The 21,926-nt window shown below is 42.8% G+C and overlaps 2 protein-coding genes across 2 annotated transcripts in view; one reads left to right on the top strand and one right to left on the bottom strand.

The window, feature by feature from the left end:
- Positions 1–21,926, top strand: part of LOC117477332 (zinc finger protein 208-like) — a 416,861-nt gene that overhangs the window by 115,677 nt on the left and 279,258 nt on the right.
- On the bottom strand, positions 834–20,953 carry LOC117477348 (zinc finger protein 479-like). The gene is made up of 3 exons (XM_034124041.1): positions 20,623–20,953; positions 16,475–16,538; positions 834–2,164 (listed from the first exon to the last, which is right to left on the bottom strand). Exons 2-3 carry the CDS (start codon positions 16,505–16,507, stop codon positions 1,268–1,270), a joined length of 930 nt encoding a protein of 309 aa, XP_033979932.1. The 5' UTR covers positions 16,508–16,538; positions 20,623–20,953; the 3' UTR covers positions 834–1,267.

The raw sequence follows: 21,926 nt of genomic DNA, 5'->3' as shown, positions 1-21,926 counted from the left end.
GACTCACGAAATACTGGAACCAGCGGAATATTGTTACCAACATCAAAAGGAGCATCAGAATCTGACAATGGTTGTGTACCCGAAGAGGATCCCACTGAACCTGTCTGCAGCTCTAGCTGACGCATCCTGAAAGCTGTGTCTGCATCTAACTTTCTGATTTCCAGCTCCCTCCTGAGCTGAAAATCTCGCTCACACTCCTTCTCCCACTGGAGACGAGCCATACGTACTTTTATCCTGGCATCTAATTTAGTCTAATCAAACTGAGGCATGGTGAAAAGTTTTGCCTGCACCGTAGCACTCTGAACACCAGGAGTAACACCAACGTGGCCTCCACTAGGAGATACTGCTGCTACAGCCCCGGCCACCGTGCCAGGAGATTCCACTAAAGTAGGCAGACTCAAAACCCCCTGTTCAACTAGTCCAGTTAGCAAAGTAGCCTTGAGTTCACTTTGAAAAAGAGCAGTGGAGACAGAAACGTGATAGTGGTTAGCAACTAACCGCAAGTCAACCTTCCTACACTGGTCTAGCTGACACACAGTGGGACTGGCCACAAACTGCTCCAAAACAAAAGCCATATTTAGCAACGGCTACTTACAAACATTTTTTTTTTTAAAAACACAACCTATCACTACCGCTTCCCAAACACTGACGCCAGTCTTCAAAATAACAAGCTTCCCCAGATCCTGCCTACCAAAACGTACCTAACTATCTTCTGGAGCGTGCCGGGCTCGAGGCGACACTACGGCACGTAACAGTTAGTTAGCTGAGTTTCTTCCTGTTAAGTGGGTATAATGTGCTGAAAAACACAAATATGCAGGGATGTGAGTCTGTTTCTAAGGCCTTTTTTAGTTTGGTACATTCTGATAATTTAAACAAAAGAGAAGAGAATCAAACTGAAAACATCAGGAATATTATTTGGATAAATTCATCATTGTTTTTTTTGCCCAGAACAGAATGCCAACTCAACAGGAATTATCAAAACATCCCAATCAAAGTTTAAGTCACAACATTTCATTGACCAAACAGATTATTCAAGAAACTACCCGATGCAACTTAACGAGGCTAGCAGTTTAATCCTGGACATATAATATGTTATAAAAGGAATAACAAGACTATTAGAAAACCATGGTTGAAACACAGCATAGTAGAACAATGATTTTAATTAAATGGGGAGAAACAGCATCGCTGTGGCCTTGTTTTGGCATAGTGTGAACGATGGTTAGAAAATAAAAAACTGTTAGTCAGATTTAGGAAAATACATGATGGGTTAGGGTGAAAACAGCATCTCTTCACACCAGTAAGGTTTCTCTCCAGTGTGAACACGTTGATGTGTTTTGAGAGCACCTGATCTCGTGAACGTTTGCCCACACTCTTCACAGCTGTAAGGTTTCTCTCCTGTGTGAATACGTAGATGTGTTTTGAGAGCACCTGATTGAGTGAATGTTTTCCCACACTCTTCACAGCTGTACCGTTTTTCTCCTGTGTGAATACGTTTATGTGTTAGGAGAGCACCTGATCTCGTGAACGTTTTCCCACACTCTTCACAGCTGTATGGTTTTTCTCCTGTGTGAATACGTAGATGTGATTTGAGAGCACCTGATCTCGTGAACGTTTGCCCACACTCTTCACAGCTGTACGGTTTTTCTCCTGTGTGAATACGTTTATGTGTTTTGAAAACACCTGATTGAGTGAACGTTTGCCCACACTCTTCACAGATGTATGGCTTTTCTCCTGAGTGAATACGGCAATGTCTTTTGAAAACACCTGATGTAGTGAACGTTTTCCCACAATCTTCACAGCTGTACGGTTTCTCTCCTGTGTGAATACGGCAATGTATTTTGAGATCAGCTGATGTAGTGAGCGTTTTCCCACACTCTTCACAGCTGTACGGCTTTTCTCCCGTGTGAATACGTTGATGTATTGTGAGATGACCTGATCGAGTGAACGTTTGGCCACACTCTTCACAGCTGTATGGTTTTTCTCCTGTGTGAATACGGCAATGTTTTTTGAGATCACCTGATCTAGTGAACGTTTGGCCACACTCGTCACAGCTGTACGGTTTTTCTCCAGTATGAATAAGCAGGTGGCGCTTTAAATTTCCAGAATTTGTAAAGGATTTGTCACATTGCTGACAGCTGTGACGTCTCTCTCTTCTTTTCGGTTTCTAAAACAGACGGACAGAGAAAGAGAGAAAGTCAATCTAAAAAGCATAAACACGTATAGAGTTAACACAATAAAAACTCACAAAATACTACTTGTACTAACTGTTTTTTTTATTATATTTGATACAGTAATACGGCAACATTCAAACCACAGTATATACCAGAGGTGGGGGACTCGAGTCACATGACTTGACTCGAGTCAGATTCAAGTCGCATATTTTTGGACTTGACTAACATTGATAAAAGACTCAACTTGACTTTGACTTGGTATTCATGACTTGAGACTTGACTTAAGCTTGAGACAGATGACTCGAAAGGACTTTGCATTTGAAAAAAAGATACTGTATCTCGTTCACACGAGAAAGTTACCGGAGCGCCAAGTAGGAAGTGGAGCACACAGGAGACAACCGTTTAATTGCAGACTGTAATGTTTATGTTGGGAAATGGCAGTGCATACATTATTTGAGATATATTTCGAACTCAGACTCTCAAGTTATTTTTACCTGTAATAAACTACTACTGTGTTTGATGAAAAATCAAATCATGGTTTGCTATATATGAATGATATGTTATAGGAGCAAATAATTCAGGGAAGAAAGGCTACTAAGTATTTCCATTCAACTTTATTTTTTAGAAATGTACAAAATGAACATGTATAAATATACATATATACACTGTAAATCATCCATTCCTCCCCATATAGGCGTTTTCAGCATGTTGACTATCGCAGCTTTGTAAGCTGGTGCTGGGGATTTTTAGGACGAGGCAGTAGAGTAGTCATCCCGTCATGTGTTGTCCGCCGGATACGCTAGGAGTTTCCTGATCTGGCTGGACGAAATCAAATGCAAATCACAAAATATTAGAGAAACTTAGTTGTTTTAGGTTCGTTAGCTTGCCAGCTAGATTAATATGCTAACCTACGTTTGCTAGTTGTTCAGTGTATTATGCCAACCTACTATGAACAACAGCTAGTGGTTCATATTAGGCTAGCAAGAACATGTTTACAATTGCAATCTTATACGGGTAGTCTGCCACGTTCGGTCATTCATTGTAGCTGGGATAAAAACAATGTTTTCCCTAGCATGTCTAGCTCTTGGTAGCCTTCTTGTTTAGCTCGGTAGCATACACGCTCGGAACACCAACTATAATGTAATTACGTTTCGCGACTGACCGTACGGCAAATCACCCGGAGTATACTGTCTATGAGTATTTCGTGTGTGAACGCAGACATTCTCCTGCTATGAGATACATGTAAGGCCATCTGCTAACATTGGAGTTGATATATGGAAACGCTAGCAACTTAGTTAGCCCAGTTAGCACTGTGTCAATGGCTTAGCAGCCCGAAAAACGTTTACCCATTTAAACAGTCGTGGTAGATATACCTTGTTTGTTTTAAACACATCATAAATACACAAACAACAATGAATACTTACAGGTTGTGTACCCGAATCTCCCGCTGGTCCAAACAAAGTAGGAACAGCATCGTCCTTCAGTGTCCTACGCTGTGCATATTCGGCATGAATCGCTGCAAGGTTTGTGAAGCCTTGGTCCGTGAAATGCCGCACGCACAGTACAATACCGGCTCGAACATCTGAAGGAACAGTGTTAACAAGGAATTTCAACCACTGACTTTGTCGTGGTTCTGCCCTCGGTAACGGACCGTCTACACAGCAGCGTTAAAAAAATCTTGAAACGCTTCTGCCCATTCACTTTGAATGGGGTGACGTCACTTTGCCTCACTTTTCGCCGAACTGCATTGTGGGCAGCAGAGCGGAGATTTTCAGGATTTTCAGGATTGAAAGTTGAACAATGTTCAACTTTTGAGGCTGAGGTGGAAGCGTCAGCCAATCAAATCCCGTGTACGCAAATCTGACAGTTCAAGCTCTAGCCAATCAAACGGCGTGTATGCTGGGAGAGACATACCGCAGTTCATTTCTATATTCCTAACAAAATTGACAAAATGGAGGAAAAGTTAGTTGTTGTGGTAGCAAATCACCCGGTGCTTTATGATCAGTCTCTGTTCACCTACCGGGATACAAACCGGAGGAACCAGGCATGGAGGGAGGTGGCAGAGACAGTGGGTGAAACTGGTAGGTTTTCGCCTGTTTGGGGATTTTAGATCCAGTTTACTTCGTTTTAACATCGCTAGCAAGCATAGACAGTATATTTAGCCAGCATGGAATGTAGCATAAAATAGCACCAGACATTAATCTCATAAATGTTCATCATAGCCCTCCATTAACATCACATTAATGCACACAATGTCATACTCCTTTCTGCACATATTCTGATTTCACATTTCTTAGTTTATATGCAAAAATGCATTCATAGCATTCTATTTCCATGTAAATTACTGCTTTATTTAATTGTTATCTTATTGCAACTTAACTGTATTTTATTACGGTGTAAAACATTGTGTTTTATATTAGATTTCTTGTTTTTTATATATGCCCCATGACATCAAGTCAAATTCCTAGTATGTGCGAACTTACCTGGCAATAAACCTGTTTCTGATTTTGATTCTGATAAAGTGTGACATGTAAAACCTTTTATGCAATTGACAGTGATAAAAGGGATTTGGTTTTCATTAATGGAGGAATAATTGTTGTAAATTAAAGAAATGAACTGTATTCTTTCATTTCATTTTATTAGAGGAAGTGTGCAAAAAAAAATGGAAGACACTGAGGGACAGGTACAGGAAGGAGAAGCAACAGGAGAAGGAGGCTAAAAGAAGCGGTGCAGGGTCTTCAGGGGGATACAAGCCCTGGCGTCTCGCGGCAATCATGAGTTTTTTAAACCCATTCATGATTTACCGCGAGACGTCCAGCAATGTCCCCCGGCAAACCCTGCCTCCATCCACCCTGGTAAGAGAAGAGAGCCAGGAAAGCCAGCCAGGTGGCAGTCAGCCAGCCAGTCAGCCAGGTGCCAGTCAGCCAGGCAGTCAGCCAGGTGCCAGTCAGCCAGCCAGTCAGCCAGGCAGTCAGCCAGGTGCCAGTCAGCCAGGCAGTCAGCCAGGCAGTCAGCCAGGTGCCAGTCAGCCAGCCAGTCAGCCAGCAGAGGCAGGGGAGACAGGACAGGAGGATGCAAGTGGTTCGTTCCGGGGGAAAAGGAAAAGGGCAAAGGAGATGTCCTCCTTCGAACATAATTTGCTGTCTGCCGTCGCTCCAATTCTGGCCATGCCATTGGTGGTGGAGGAGGAGGAGGACCTGTTATTCTTCAGGAGTCTCTTGCCCACCATGAGACTGATGTCGAGAGCAAAGAGGCTGCGAGTCAGATTTGCCATCCACAAGGTGGTATTAGAGGCAGACCAGGAGGAAGATTAAATACTGATACTGATACTGATCCACATTACATATTTTTACACTCATCACACACTTCACTCACAACATTACATAAATAAAAGTTATTTAAAGTATGTTATGGCTATACTGTGTCTTGACTTGTTCATGTGGTTTGTCAGTTGCAACATACCAGAAGCTTCATGTATGTCGATATATAATGTGCGGTCTTCTGTAATTGTTCAGGTGAAAACCTGTTGTAATTATGAGTGGTTTATCACTAAAAACAGGACTGAAGGAAAAAGGTTGTTAGTCATATCATAATATCAATTCAAGAAACATGTTTATTAGGAATGTTTGATTTTAAAATGGCTCATTTGGAATATTTGCTTTTTAAAGAAAATATGGGTAGCTCTTAAAAGAGCTTTTGGTTTGGAGACAATGGTGACCCTACACCACATTCGCCTGCCATGGCACTGCACCCTCCTCATTGAAATAGGAGCTGAAGGTCTCCCGCAGTTGGATGGATCTGCGTGTGGCATTGTTGGAGCCCATCCTCGGTGCATCACACAGGGTTGGAGTAGCTTCATCCGTGGACTCGGCAAGAGGTGTGCGTGATCGCCTTCCTATCGTCTTCCTGCGGAGGAAGTTGTGCAACACACAGGTGGCCTTCAAACACAACTCTGTTACCTCCGGGCTGGTGGTGATGACACGCCTGAACATTCTCCACTGGGATGAGAGGATGCCAAACGCACATTCAACCACCAACCTGGCTCGGCTGAGGCGGTAGTTGAACATCCTCCTTTCACGGGTGAGGTGACGTCCAGGGAATGAACGCAGCAGGTTGTCCAGCAGCGGAAAAGCCTCATCTCCTACAAACACATGGGGAAGAAGGCCCAGCCGCTCTGCTCCTGGGATGACGGTGTCAGGTGGTAGCTGCAGACTGCCATCTCTGAGGCTCTCTCCAAATGCCGAATTCCGCAGGCTCCCACTGTCGCTGCTCCTTCCAAATCCTCCAACATCCACTACCCTGAAGAGGTACCGGGCATCCACGACAGCCAGCAGTACCAAGGAGTGGGTGGACTTGTAGTTGAAGTAGAGGGACCCAGAATTTGCCGGAGCCTGGATCACCACGTGCTTCCCATCAACGGCACCAACGCAATTTGGAAAGTTCCAGATCTCCTGAAACCCAGCCGCGATGGCTCTCCAGTCCTCCGGCTGTGGTACTGGCATGGTCTCCTCAACCAGGGTGGTCCAGATGGCACCCGCAACCTCCTTGACGATGACAGCTACTGTTGCATGCCCGACCCGATAGCTGAATGCTATGGTCCTGTATGAATCACCAGTTGCCAGGTACCTGAGAAAAAAATATACACATGATTAAAAAAATATATGTCAGACCCCACACACATATACACACACACATATCCCCCCCACACACACAGACCACAGACACACACAGATCACAGACACACACAGATCACAGACACACACAGACCACAGACACACACAGATCCCCCCCCCCCACAGACACAGACCACAGACACACACAGATCACAGACACACACAGATCCCCCCCCCACACACACAGACCCACACAGATCACAGACCACAGACACACACAGATCCCCCCCCCCCACACACAGACCACAGACACACACAGATCCCCCCCCCACACACACACAGACCACAGACACACACAGATCACAGACCACAGACACACACAGATCCCCCCCCCACACACAGACCACAGACACACACAGATCCCCCCCACACACAGACCACAGACACACACAGGACACAGACACACACAGATCACAGACACACACAGATCACAGACACACAGACACACACAGATCCCCCCACACACACAGACCACAGACACACACAGATCACAGACCACAGACACACACAGATCACAGACACACACAGACACACACAGACCACAGACACACACAGATCCCCCCCACACACACACAGACAACAGACACACACGCCATGTACACAGGGGAGCAATACTGTGTTTACCTAGCTATCTTAATTAATGTCATCCATCTGAACTAAATCACAGACTTCAGTCATCATTCATCCATGGCATGCATTCTCTCTTTCTATACAGAGTCAGATGAAAGAAGTACAAATACACAAAACGTACCGTAGGCAGATGGCGAGTCGCTCGGCGGGTCCGATTGACACACGCATATGGGTGTCCACCTTTGTGATCAGTGGACCCACTTTTCCGAGCAACTCGTCGAACACATTTTTGCTCATCCGAAAATACTGCTGGAACAGGTGGTCATCCAGACGGAGCTCTTGGACCAGAACGTGGTATTCCCCCCGTTGCAGACGTTTTCGGAGTATTGGATGTACCCAAAAGCGATGCACACTAGGCCTCCTGCGAGACATTGCATACACTAAATTCACCCTTGCTACTACACGTTCTACCCTTGCTACAAAACCGGCATCCATTTTGGCAATAGTGGAGAAGAACCGGGCTTTTTTGCTTTGTATATCGGGGGCGGGAGATTCGGGGGCGGGAGATTCATGTGATTGGTTGATCGCAAAAAAATCCCCAAGCTTCAGATACGCCCACCTCCAAGATTTTTTTAACGCTGCTGTGTAGACGGTCCGTAAGGCATACATTAAAGATTTCCCCTAACAAGACAGGAAACAGATCCTCGTTGGCATGACTGGATACAGTTTTGAACTGAACCTGAGCTTCCAACAGTGTATATGTTCGGCTGGCAGAGGGTGCGGCCATAGCTCTGGGCGTGGCTACTGGGTATCCCCGTGTAGCGATACCCAGAAAGAAAACATTGGAAAATGAGAAATCTCCAACGAGGCGTTTTGGGGAGGTCTTTTCTGTGTTAGAGTTTTAGGAGTGAGTAATTGATTGTTTGTTGTGTAGTGTTGAGATTGTCTTTAGTTGTGAGTAGTAGTGTATAGAAGTGTAGTATTGGCAGAGGTCTCTTACTGTTGAACAGCTTCCTCAGTTTAGATAGGGGAGTGTCTAGCTGGGCTGAATCAGTCCTTCCTTCAGGCACTCTATTATTTTTTATTTTCGGGGTAATCCTGGGTGGGGATTTAGTCCCTGTTGGGTGCAGGTGTTTCAGGGTTTCGGCCGCTGATGTGTGCCTTCAAGGTTGCCTCGAGCCCGGCACGCTCCAGAAGATAGTTAGGTAAGTTTGTGGTAGGCAAGATCTGGGGAAGCTTGTTATTTGAAAGAGTCAATGCTTGTGTAGCATCATATATATTTGCCTGTTGCTGAGTGAGGTGGTCTAATTGTAGCTGGTGAGTAGTTGCAAGTAAGCTATACGTGGTTAGCTGTAGGTCTATGGTGGTAGACTAGTGCAGGAGTGTGAGCGTTGAAAATGAATTTGTGTGTAGTGTGTTTAGTATGGCCTCCCTTGTGTTGAGTGAGTCCTCTCATACTGGTTCTAAATTAGATGCCAGGTTGAAAGTGAGGTTAGCTCGTCTACGGTGGGAGAAGGAGGAGCGTGAGCAAGATTTTCAGCTCAGGGAGCTGGAGATTACAAAAAGTTGGATGCAGACACAGCTTACAGGATGCGTCAGCTAGAGCTGCAGACAGTTTCAGTTGGTACCTCTTCGGGTACACAACCATTGTCAGGTTCTGCTGCTGCTTTTGATGTTGGTGGCAACATTCAGCTGGTCCCTTTTTTCGTGAGTCAGAAGTGGATATCTTCTTTGGTGCATTTGAGCGCATTGCTGCTGTTCTGCGCTGGCCAGAAGATGTGTGGGCCATACTTTTACAGTGCAAGCTAGTCGGCAAGGCTCAGGAGGCCTGCTCTTCTCTTTCTGTTGAGGATGGTTTGGTGTATGACAAAGTTAAAAAGGTACTGTTCTCAGGGCGTATGAGCTTGTGCCTGAGGCCTACAGGCAGCGTTTTCGCAGCCTGAAGAAAACTCCTGGCCAGACGTATGTGGACTTTGCGAGGGAGAAGAAAATCCTCTTCGACAGGTGGTGTAGAGCTTGTAAAGCTGGTGATATTACCTCAATGTTTTGAGCTAATGATGTTGGAGGAGTTTAAAAACTGTGTACCCGAGCGTACTGTAGACTAGGGCTGTGCAATTAATCGTTTTTTAAATCGCAATTACGATTTTGGCGTGCCACAATTACAAAAACATAATCGAAAAAAACCATTATTTTGCTTTGCTAGGTTGTGACAGTGCAGTGCAACATATTTGATCTAATTTATTTTATAGTCTAATTTATTTATCATATTTATATATGTTTAGGAGCTTGTTGAAGTGCGCTCCAAAATATTTGTTGATCTTTTTTTATTGGTATTTATAATTTTGATATTATTTATTTAAATATAAATATAAATCTATCATTTATTTTATTTATTGCTTTTTCAGTTGAATTATACGTTCAGGGTAATCAACAGTTAAACAGATACTGTTCAAATTATTATTTTAATTGGTTTTAAAGTTCAATAAATTGACGTTTTCAAAGTCAATGAATAATCGTATTTAATAATCGTGATTAGGCCTGTCGCGATAATCGATAAATTGACTTATCGTACGATAAATAAAAATGGACTCGATAACTTTTCTGAGCTCGATAAATTGCCGTTTACATAAGGATGTGACCAGCATTTTAGCCAGGAGCGCTGTGGCTCCTCAGGCTGTGAGGGGCGGGGCTGACACACAGCCAGGTCAGGACACTCCACGTGCATGTGCAGCAGCGTAGCAGCCTAATTAATAATATAGCGACAAGCGGGAGACAACGTGTGACTTACTCGCGGGGAATTTAAAGTGAAATGGAATTGGTAACAAAACCTAACTACACATCTCGATTCTTCAGTGTGGCAGTATTTTGGATTCAAGCCAAATCAACGAGGCGAACCTACGGACTTGAATGAGCCGGGCGGTGTGTCGCATTTGTTTAAAAAAGGTAGCGACAAAAGCAGGCAATAACACGCATTTTAAACTACATCTAAAACACAACTTACCCATTCCGTTTTCCCAGCTGGTAGCAAACACGGCAGCTGGAGATGGAGAGCCCCAACCTTCCCGACAGTTTACAATCAAAGATGTTGGAGTTCCTTGCTCGAAAACTTTGAAAAACAGATTTGGATATGGCCTGTTGAGGCATCTGGGTCTTTGTATGGACAGTGGACTGTACACTTGACTGTTGTTTTAAGGAGGGTTTTTTTGCTTGTGAGACAATGTGTGCTCATATTTATTTATATATATATATAGATATATAGATAGATAGATAGATAGATAGATAGATAGATAGATAGATAGATAGATAGATAGATAGATAGATAGATAGATAGATAGATAGATATAGAGAGAGAGCTCTGTTTTCCAGCCTGAGTCTATTTAATTTATTGTTTTGGTTGTGTGTGATTTAATTAAATTATAATTTAATTACTTTTTTTTATTTATTATATATCATTTATAATTTTAATATTATTTCACATTTCATTTGCAATGTTGAATGTTCAATAAAAAGTTATGTTTGAAAGGATGTACTTGAGTTATTATTATATATTATCATTATGTCAGTGGTCTAAAATGGTCTTACAACGGTGCCGACAATATTATCGTTTATCGCAATAATTTCCAGGAACATTTATCGTCCAACAAAATTAATTATCGTGACAGGCCTAATCGTGATATCAATTATTGACCAAAATAATCGTGATAATGATTTTTGCCATAATCGCACAGCCCTACTGTATACTATTTGAATGAGCAAAAAGTATCTACCCTTCAGCAGTCTGCCACTCTGGCAGATGAGTTTGCACTTGTACACAAAAGCGTTTTTTCTCAGCGTGATCCCCCTCAGCGAGATTCTTACCATAGAGCTCGTGACACATACGTCCCCCGTGCCAGTTTTACAGTGTCAGGTCCCAAGCTAGAAAAGCCTTGTTTTTTTTGTCATAACCCTGGTCTATAGGTGCGTTCACACCGGAGTACTTTGGTGTACTTTTCCCACAATAGTTCATCAGAACTACGATATATTTGCGTTCACACCAAAAAGCCCCAGGAACTAAAGTAGCTCAAATGAGTTCGTCCGACCCGCTTTTCAGTCCCTGCTACAGAGCAGGGCCTGTCGTGGGAGAAAATAGTTCGTACGTCTGATTGGCTGTGCGGAATGCAAACCACGCCCGTTTGACTCTGATTTTTTTTTTGGAAGCGGCCATTGTATTTGCTCGTTTACCCGAAGAGATTACTTTTGTGAAAGCAGTTATTATAGCAACACTAAATAAATCATCGGAGCGGTGGAATTGATGAGGATGTCTCGGCGCTTCTGGCAATTTACTCGGAGGACGCGAAGTGCGGCATTCAGAAGCTTCTACTGCATGCAGTTTCAGTGGATCAGCAAAGTTAGCAGACCTGGCAAAGTCATGTCGTGACGACTACGAAGGTAAAATAAAATACATGCACTGCACTGTTTTAATCTGCACAATACTGGTCTTAGATGTACTTTTATTTGCTCAGTAGATCGAGCTAGCCATGCTAGAACTTGCTAACGTTAGGTCCAAGCTGGCTAACAACATCTAGCTAGCTAGCTATTCTCAGCCATGCCCGCTATGAACACGTATTGACTTGTGAATAAGTGTGCAATGTTCTGTAATTTGCTTCACTAACTCATGGCACTAATCGTGTGTTTCAGGCGAGGTGTTTCTCTCAGGATTAGAAACTAGTTTTCCCCTCCGGGATAAAACGATAATATAACGTTAGCAATTAGCATGCTAGCTGGACATAATGCTACCTCTGTGGCTAATGCATAGAGGTAAACAATAGATTGTAGTTGCTATAATTTCAAGTAATTTGCAACATTCATTCTACATGTTAATGGTAAAAGCTTAAACAGTTGATTACCTGCATGCCACAAAGACTGATGTTCTAATATTTTTGCACATTTAAGTAGAAATGTAATTGAAATTCTATTTACTGCCTAAACATTGTTCCTTGTATTATCCTAAATAGTTTGACCTTGTTTCCTCAGAAGGCTTCTCAGACTACATGGAGGATCCCTCAGAGAAACACAGTTTCCACGTTCAGTTCCCCCCCGCTGAGAGTAGGCAGCTCCACACCATGTGCCCGGTCAGCGGACACCATCAGGACTACCATTCTGACCGCTGCTGCCATACTGCAGCAAACAGGAGGGAACGGAGGTGAAAACACACTTTATACATTTAGATATGTGGAGCACAAAGAAAAGCATTGCTAAAAAACATTTAGCAGCTAAACTGTGGATAACAAGTAAACCACATTGGTTTGTTATTCAATATTCAACAGCTTTTTGAATCATTACATGTCACTTGTTAGACGCTTTTATCCAAAGCTTACATACTCAATACTGTGGGCAATCCCCACAGGAGCACGACGAACGGCTGCTGCATTCACTCAAGGCCCAGGAATCGAGGTGGAGCAACAAAATACCTTTCTGGCTGGGCTTCTGGCAGTGCTAAGCGAGCTGATTAAATCCAACAGGCCTTCAATACAAAAATTAAGAAAAACTTGTCGTTGATAAACTGTACAATGACTTGTTGGGAGGCGTGTGGTGCAGTGGTCTGGTGCGTTGGTGTTCGGATCAGGGGAGCACAGGTTCAAACCCCACTGCAGTCAGGATGTCGTTGTGTCCCTGGGCAAGACACTTCACCCCAAATTGCCTACACCTGGGACAGTTAATTTTGTATTATTGTGATTATATATATATTGCCACTGTTATTATATTGTTTTGATACTACTGACACTTATTGATCTGCTGCTGATAAATAAAAGAGAACCTACATGCACAGCACTAGCATCATGACTGTCTTTGTTTAAACCAGCAGCAGTGCAGCGGTACACAGACTAACCTGTGTGTGTGTAACGTAGTTCTTCAGGTGTGCATGCTTAACATGTATGTTAACATGTATGTATACAAAAGTTTTTAAAGAGCTTTCAACCTCATCCCATTGTCTTTAACACACATTTAACATAATATACTCATTAATATACAAATATACAGTATGAGTACTGTTTTGATACTGACATTTAATCTTTGCACTAAGGTGTGTCTGCACTATTGTAATTGTGTCTGTTGACTGGTAAATAAAAGAGAACCAAATGCACTGTACAAAATATCAGCTTTATTGTCAATTTACAATTTCCATGCTGTTCAGATGCCTCTCCACAACGTTGCTTCCAGGCGAATACAGAGGAGTTGAAAAGAGCCCTTGGACATTCGGAAATCTTTGATCCACTGTACGTTGGCACCACCTCCCACCAGGCCGACGTTCTATTGTTCACCCAGAGTTCCGTAGTATTCGCATATCTGGAACACATACAAAGACACAAATTAGCCCTACATAACTCCATAAATCCTACATTAGATAGTATTAATGTGATTTAATGAACGTACCATTGCTGTTCTTTGGGCGTGATAACGGCCATCATCCTCGGCTGTACAACGGCGAAACATGTCCATCGCATGTGATTTCGTCGTCTAATCCTTTTGTTAAGGCTTCTTAACCGCCTTCGCCTCCGACTCAGCATGTCTATTGCATTTGAATGGTCGATCTGTATTTGTGGCTGAGTTATTGGCTTAAATAACTCCGTTACGGTGTCTGAGGTCGGAAGGTAAACAGAAGCATACAGCGGAAGCGGAATTTTTTTTTCTTCTTCTCTCGGTTTTTTGGCGAATTGCAACTTTAAGGTGCATACCGCCACCTACTGTACTCGCCGTGAAGTTGTTTGCGGCCTGCCAGGAAAACCAAAGAAGAAGAAGAAGGACTCATTTGCCTAATCCACCCCCAGGAACTCATTTTGGTGTGAACGCGATCTGCTTTAGTTCGTCAGAACTAAAAGAACTCTCATGAACTAAAGTTCTCATGAACTACTGTGGGAAAAGTACTTGGTGTGAACGCGCCTATTGGAGCAGCAAGCAGCAGGTGGCAGCTTCCAAGCAGTCTATAGTTAAACCAAAAGAGCGCCACCCAGTTGCAATGCGATAGAGTGGTGATTTGCCATTAAGTTCAGCGTCCGTCTGTGGGAGTGCCGTGGATGTGGGTGTTCCCGTCTCTGAAGCTGTGGGTGTGGACCTGGCTCGGAGCGGTGTGGATGTGTGTTCTGTGGGTGATGTGTGTTCTCCATGTGTCGCTCCCATGTTGGCTGCTTGTGAGCTGGACAAGGTGTGTGTTTTGGTGACTGCCTTGGGTGTTTTCGGTTCAAACTGTAGTTTTATGTGGGGGGGTGTTACGTGCCGTGTTGTGTTTGTGTGTGTCTCCCTCCCCCTCTCCCCCTGATTGTTAAAACCTCACTTTGTGGCTTCAGCAATCAGTTTCCTCTCTTTTTTCTCTCTCCCGGTTATTTCATATTTTGCCACTTCCCTTTGTACCTCTAGTCCAGGAGATTTCACTAGGTGGACAACATTGCCTCTATCCTTAGTGGGAAGAATTCATATAATTAAGATGAGTATATTGCCAAAATGTCTATATCTTTTTCAATCAATCCCGCTAGCAATCCATTGTTCTCTAAAATAAGAAAGCTACTTTCTAAATGTATTTGGAATAACAGGAAGCCGAGACTCTCAGTCACTACTGGGCAGCACAATTGAGGGCTAAAATGTTTTGGTTTTCAAGAGGAGTTGATTTGCCGTGGTTAAGATTTGAGTTTGATGCTGGATAGCTTTCTATACTCTGCTCCTTCTGAAAATCTAAAGAAAAAAACAATGAATCCGTTTGTGAAAAATAAAATGTTTGTCTGGCATGAAGCACATAAATATAGAGGGGACTCCCCAATAGCCGCTTTCACACCGCAGGACTTTTCCCCGTACTTTTCCCGTTTAGTTCCGTTAGTACCGCTTATGTTGCGTTCACACCGCAAAGACTATTTAATGCCGGGAACTTTTACCCCTATTTTTAGAGCCTGCTAGAGAGGTGGTACTAACCTGGGGAGAAAAAAGTACCAATTTCTATTGGCTGGGCGAATTGCAAACCACGCCCCGTATAACTCTGAAAACTTTTTTGAAGCCGCCATCTTGTATTTGCTGGCAGTAGCATTATTAGCATTAGCCCCGCGCACCAACGGAGAGAGACTAACTTATGGCAACACAAAAAAAACATGGGAGCGGTGGAGATGAGGAGGTGTCGGCGTTCTGGCGATTTACTCGGAAGGCTTCAGTAGAAGCTGCTGGGAGTCCCAGCAGCTTCTACTGAAGCCAGTCCCCAACTCCGGGGACTTCCGGCCGGGGACTTCGGGTGGCAGTATACGCCGTGAAGTTGTTTGCGGCCTGCCAGTAAACCCAAAGCAGAAGAAGACGAAGTGACGTCAGCGGGTCATTTGCGTAATCTTCCCTCGGGGTAAAGTACTGCGTTGTGAACGCGATTGGTACTTAATGCCCTGCGGTTATAAGTGCTGTGGCAATAAGTACGGCAAAGTACGCGGTGTGAAAGCGGCTAATGTTGTCTTGTTTCTATTAACAATTTAACTTTGAGTCTGGCTCTTGAGAAACTCACATATATACTAAGGAAGAAAGCTTCTGAATTTTACACCATTTGGTAATTGTTTTTGGAATTTATAAAAAGTGGGGACATTGCAGAAGTGATGGAAGGTTCAAGTGAAAAGGCTAAACTACTGTGAGGACATTTTGAATTTGGTTAATCTATTTGGAGAATTGTAAGCTGTACTCGGCTCTGTTTGTGGGTGTGCTTTTATTGAATTTGCAAATGTAATTATATTCTTGGTCTGTACTTTAACCTGATGATTCTAGTATCTGCACACTTTTTTATTTGTTTAGCATTATTTTGTAATCTGCCATATGTATAATGTTGGGGAATGTTCGGTTGTGTTTTTGTAATGTGATACATGTAAAAAATCAATACAATTTAAATACAGCAACATTATAATCACAGTCAATACATGGCAACGTTCTAACCACAGTAAGTAGTAATGTTCTAACCTATATCCAACCATATTGTGCATTAATATTGTATTTTCTAAACAGGTTGTGATCTTTCATTTGGGGATAACAGTGTTAGGAATATATTGTGATGAGGTGCACACTGACCTGAGCTCCAGGGGTCTTTTTGTTCTCCTCCATGCTGCTCTCAGTGCTCCTTCTCCGGCTGTGTCTCTGAAATAATCACAAAACAAGATAACTCAATACAACCAACAGACACCAAAATATAGGTTAATAGCAGAGGCGAGAAGTAACTAAGTACATGTACTCAATTACTGTACTCAAGTACTATTTAGAGGTACTTGTACTTTACTATTGAAAAGGAATCTAACTTCGATACAACCAACGTTGATATCTAGGTCGTCTCCGATTCCGAGCTCCGATGCTGATAAGTCTCCGGAAAACGGCCGTCCTACCTTTAGAACAAACTCCCCAGAATATAAATGCAAGATCACCGTAATCTTCTTAGGGGGGCACTGACAGTGTGGCCTCTAACACCAGCTGCCCGTCGTATCACTTATTTCAGGCACTAAAGCGTTGGATGTCCGACTGCCAGGATAGCAAAACAGAGTGTGTAGTGCAGTAGGTGTTGGTGGGCTGGAAGAACCCCAAAGCAGTATCTAAACTGCCCCTGGAGGAGAAACCCCGTGTCGTTTGGAGACTCCCTGGTAATTAGGGCAGCTTCAGGACCCACAATCCCACATCAGCAGAGCACATGTCATATTTCAGCATCAATCAAAACCACATCAACCACAGTAACCAATATGAAACTACAATTTAACCTTAGCAGGGTTTCTATTTCCCTTAAACAATTTCAAGTCCAAATTAACAACTAGTCAGCCTTTTCCAAGGAAGGGTGCTCTTACCTTACTCTAAGACCAAGCAGATACCTTCAGAGACTACCAAAGAGACCAGGAATTGGGTCGAAATGTACAAAGTACAAACCGGTTTTCTTAGGTTTTTAACAAATATAGAGGATTTACAAGATCCAAAAAATAACAAAAGTTTTACAAGGTCAAAGTACAAAAGCAACAGGTTCCCAAGTGAACCCCCTAGAGCCCAAGACCCAAAATCAAGCCTCAAAAAAGTCCCCCCAAGCTCCCCCTTTTCTCTTCACTCATCTTTTATAGTCTCTTCCCTCCTCCCTCTCTGCATCAGAGGCCTGTACTACGAAGCCGGTTCAACATAACCTGGATATGTTTGAGTTAGCCGGTTGGCCTAATCCAAAACATACGCGCTCTCGCTAAACGGTCCTACGACGCGGGTTATCAAGTGGATCGCTCAAGCCAGCCGTGTCCTATCTAGTTAGGTGCGCGTTCACATGAAAGGGGTGGTATTTGGAGCATTCGACCAATCTCAAACATGGACAAGCGTACTGACAGCGCAGCGCGTCATACTTCCTGAATGAAAAGTTAACTTTAATATTAGTCAAATATGAAGACGTTAAACTTTAAACATCCACGACTTAAACACTTTACCCAGGATAAAAGCCACATTACATTTGACTCTAGTGTTTCGTCAACTTAATGTGTTGCTTAAAATAATACTTCTGCATACAGTATGTGACACTGTGAGTGTTGCACGGCCAGATACGGCTCAAGAAGCTGACTCAGATAAGGAAATATATGATTTATTATGACGTGATAAGAATTATAATGGGACACATCGACGTCTGCACTCACAGTGCCGCGGACTGTACATAATGTTACTCTGATCCGGTTACTTGTGTTATGGCAGATATTTAAGTAAGCTTTCTTAACACTAATGTTATAATAGTCAGATTGCTCTGAAGATGGGAGGGGATATTCTATTAATTTTCACGTTCACACAGTCTGTGATTTTTGCCGGCCGTCTTTCCTGCAACGGCAGTTTTTCTGTATTTCCTCTATCCTGTAATATGACTTGATCGCTTTAAACTCCGCACACTTAGCTCTGATTGGTCAGCAGGCGGTGCTTTCACTGAGTTTATCTCTTAGCCTGCAACCTAACCTGCTCCGGACCAGGCTACCCGCTCAGCATAAGTTACCATGGAGATCTAGCGTTGTAGGACCGGAAACCCAGAGTTTTCCCTGAAGTTAGCCCGCTAAGCGGAAATCCGGCTTCGTCGTACAGGCCTCAGGTGGTTTCCCCTTTTCTATCTTTGAGTGAGAAGGAGGTCACATAGGTTCAATTCTTACTTAATCTTAGTTACAATTAAACAAATGAAGACTATAGTAATGATATGCAATTTTAAGAAAAGCGAATATGAACATTGTTATGAAAGCAAAACACATTTCAATGTCATGTTTAGAATTAAGAATTCAATTTAAAATGTGCACATTTAATTTATTAACAGAAACAAACTTAACAAAAGTGTCTCTATTGTCTCTAAGATGTGTTGCTCCTGGATGTTGGACCTAAAATCATCAAGTCTGTACACAGTTCGCTCTCATCCTGTGTGCATTGTTCTCCTCAATCGTTGTAACCGTTGTCAAGGTGTCAAAAACCACAACGCCTTCCTAGAATTGTGGTTGGAACTTTTATGCTTTGCTTGCACCTTCTAAAATAAATAATGTGCATAGGTCAAGAGTTCAGGATGTTCTGTCTAGTTTCACATGTCTGGTAAGACATTATTGAGACATACATCCTTTCCATCAAACCAAATTATAGCCAATTTAGCATTTGTTATCAATGGTAAGCTTAATAGAGGTAGGTGAGGTAAAAGTGAGGTCTGTCACGGCCACTTGAACAGCAGGTCTGTCAACACTATTTCCATTTAATGCTACTTTTACTCCACTACAATTCAGAGGTAAATGGTGTACTTTGACTCCACTATGTATTGCAAACCTTTAGTTACTTCACAGATTTGGATCAATTATGTGAAATATAATCAACTCTTAAATCAGACTTTAGTTCCACCTGGAGTAAATTCACAAGCTACCCTGCAGTAGTTAAAGTTAAGTTAAAGCCTTTTATTGTCATTGTACACAGAGTACAACGAGATTCAGAGTGCAACTCTGTCCCGGTGTGCAAAAAATACAAACACATAAAGAACACCAAAAAACACGGCCATAGGACAGACACCATAAACAATCATACGGGGGAATAAATAGTTAAAAATATAGATGTAAAAATAGTATAAAAAGTGCATTAAAAGTGTGTGTATGTGTGAGACTGGTTACTGTTATTGCATTATGTGTGGTGGTTAAGCAGCCTGACGGCCCAGGGGTAGAAACTGTTTTTGAGTCTGTTTGTCCGTGAGTCGAAGCTCCTGTATCTTCTCCCAGAAGGCAGGAGAGAGAACAGTCTGTGACCTGGGTGAGAGCTGTCCTTTATTATTTTGTTAGCTCTGTTGCGGCAGCGGGAGGTGGAGATGAGCTCCAGAGAGGGCAGGGGGCAGCCGATGGTTTTCTCTGCCATCCTGATCACTCTCTGCAGGGCTTTCTTGTCTGCAGCTGAGCATCCTGCATACCACCCAGAGATGGAGTATGACAGCACGCTCTCGATGGTCGCCCGGTAGAAGGACACCAGCAGCTTCTTGTTCAGACGGTTTCTCCGAAGCACCCTCAGGAAGTGTAGTCGCTGCTGGGCCTTCTTAACTGCTGCAGTGGTGTGTGCTGTCCAGCTAAGGCTCTCCGAGATGTGAACCCCCAGGAACTTAAAGGTGGAGACCCTCTCCACTCTCTCTCCGTTGAGGTGAAGGGGGGCGTGTTCTGGACGGTGCTTTCTGAAGTCAATGATGATTTCTTTTGTTTTGCTTGTGTTCAGATGTAGGTTGTTAGCTGAACACCACGCAGACAGCTTCAGGATCTCGTCTCTGTATGCCGACTCCCTTGTATATTTGGCCGACCACCGTGGTGTCATCTGCACATTTTATAATGGAGTTGGAGGGGTGGGTGGGAGAGCAGTCGTGTGTGTAGAGTAGCGGGCTCAGCACACAGCCCTGCGGGGAGCCAGTGCTGAGGGTGCGGGTGGAGGAGCAATAAGGGCCTATTTTCACTGTCTGAGGACGGTCTGTTAGGAAATTGTTAATCCAGGCGCATAATATGGAGGGGAAACCTAGGCTTGACAGTTTTTCCACTAGTATGTCAGGTATGATGGTGTTAAAAGCTGTGCTAAAATCGACAAACAGCATCCTTATGTAGTTGCCTGGGCCTTCTAGGTGGCTCACAGCTGTGTGAAGGACCGTGGCGATGGCATCATCCGTGGATCTGTTGGCTCTATAGGCAAACTGATTACAAAGTCATTAAAATTAGACACATACGGATGGATGTTACCTCTCTCTCTCTCGTCTTCGTCCTGGTTCTTCAGTCTTTCTTCTCCTTGATACAACACTGCCGTTAAACACGCTAATTTCCCTTTACTTATGTTTACCGATCAGCAACGTGGTAAAAAAAAGCTACGAACAAAGAACGGGAGGCAACAAAAACACGGTTTAACGGATAAATCACCCTCCAAGGATAAACTAAGTCTTTGTATGTGTTTTAAAAGTCTCTTTAACACATTACATTAGGTATACAAATCTGCGTCAACGTCTGTTAGCAACGTCTAGCTTCTGAGGACCGGAAGCTAGAAACGGACCACCGCGATGCATCATGGGAGTTTAGTTTTTCATTAAAAAATAAATTCACTGCCTCCCTGTGGTGAAAAACGGTATTAAATAAAATATGAATTACAACAGTAATAATAATATATATATAAATATGGGACTGGTATGGCGGATTTTAAACGTTGGAAACATGTTTTTGTTTGTGATCATACATTTGTTTTCCATTATATACATATACATGTTTAACACACACACATTTGATCATGCAGCCAACCACACAAATGTCACATGTTTTTCTCTCTGAAAGCTATACCTGTATATGTTTAAACATCATCATCTCATGACATCTTTAGGAGTAGTTAACTAACAAAGGTTAACTGTTTTTATAACCCGAGGCCTTCTCTGAACTTCCTCTAACCTCGGTGTCAGCTCACTTAAAATGAATACATCTATTGATAATTCAGAACGACCATTGTCTCTCTAACTGTGTGTGACCCAACTCAGTAACACACATCATATGGAATACCATGTGATCATTAATGAATATCATAAATACGCTGTATTAAACATTCTGCCATAACACTCCCTCCTTTTATTAATTAAGATCACTTAATCAAAAAAGATTATTATTACAAGTAACCTACTGAGTTCCACTCTCGAAAGCCCAAAATGACTTTCTGAAAAATATTTATCAATCGGTAATAATTTTACTCAAGGCAGAAGTCACAGGTCACTTGTACTGTACCTACTCACAATAGCCAAAAAAAACACCTTTTTGATTATAACACAAAAAGTGGAAGAAAAGACAATTTGCGCTAATCTACTCTACTTAAATGGAAAATCATTTAAAAACCTCAGTATGCTTCAGAGGAAAACATCTATTTGTCCCATTCAAGTTTAACAAACTTACATACATAATGAAAATCTTCCAAAACACTTATAGCAAGATGTAACTGGCGTCCACTCTTTCTACTTCTGTTATATTGTCCAGTAAACACTTCTTCAGGTGGTGCACGTTCCGATCTTCATGCG

The sequence above is a fragment of the Trematomus bernacchii genome, unplaced genomic scaffold, assembly GCF_902827165.1.
Source record: "Trematomus bernacchii unplaced genomic scaffold, fTreBer1.1, whole genome shotgun sequence".
In the NCBI taxonomy this organism is placed as follows: domain Eukaryota; kingdom Metazoa; phylum Chordata; class Actinopteri; order Perciformes; family Nototheniidae; genus Trematomus; species Trematomus bernacchii.
This window is presented reverse-complemented; position numbering and strand designations above follow the sequence as displayed.

Coding starts and splice junctions, on each gene's coding strand:
- LOC117477348 (XM_034124041.1), bottom strand. CDS start 16,507: ATGGAGGAGAACAAAAAGACCCCTGGAGCTCAG. Junction 2,165..16,474: donor AAAAGACCCCTGGAGCTCAG/GTCAGTGTGCAC, acceptor CGTCTGTTTTAG/AAACCGAAAAGAAGAGAGAG.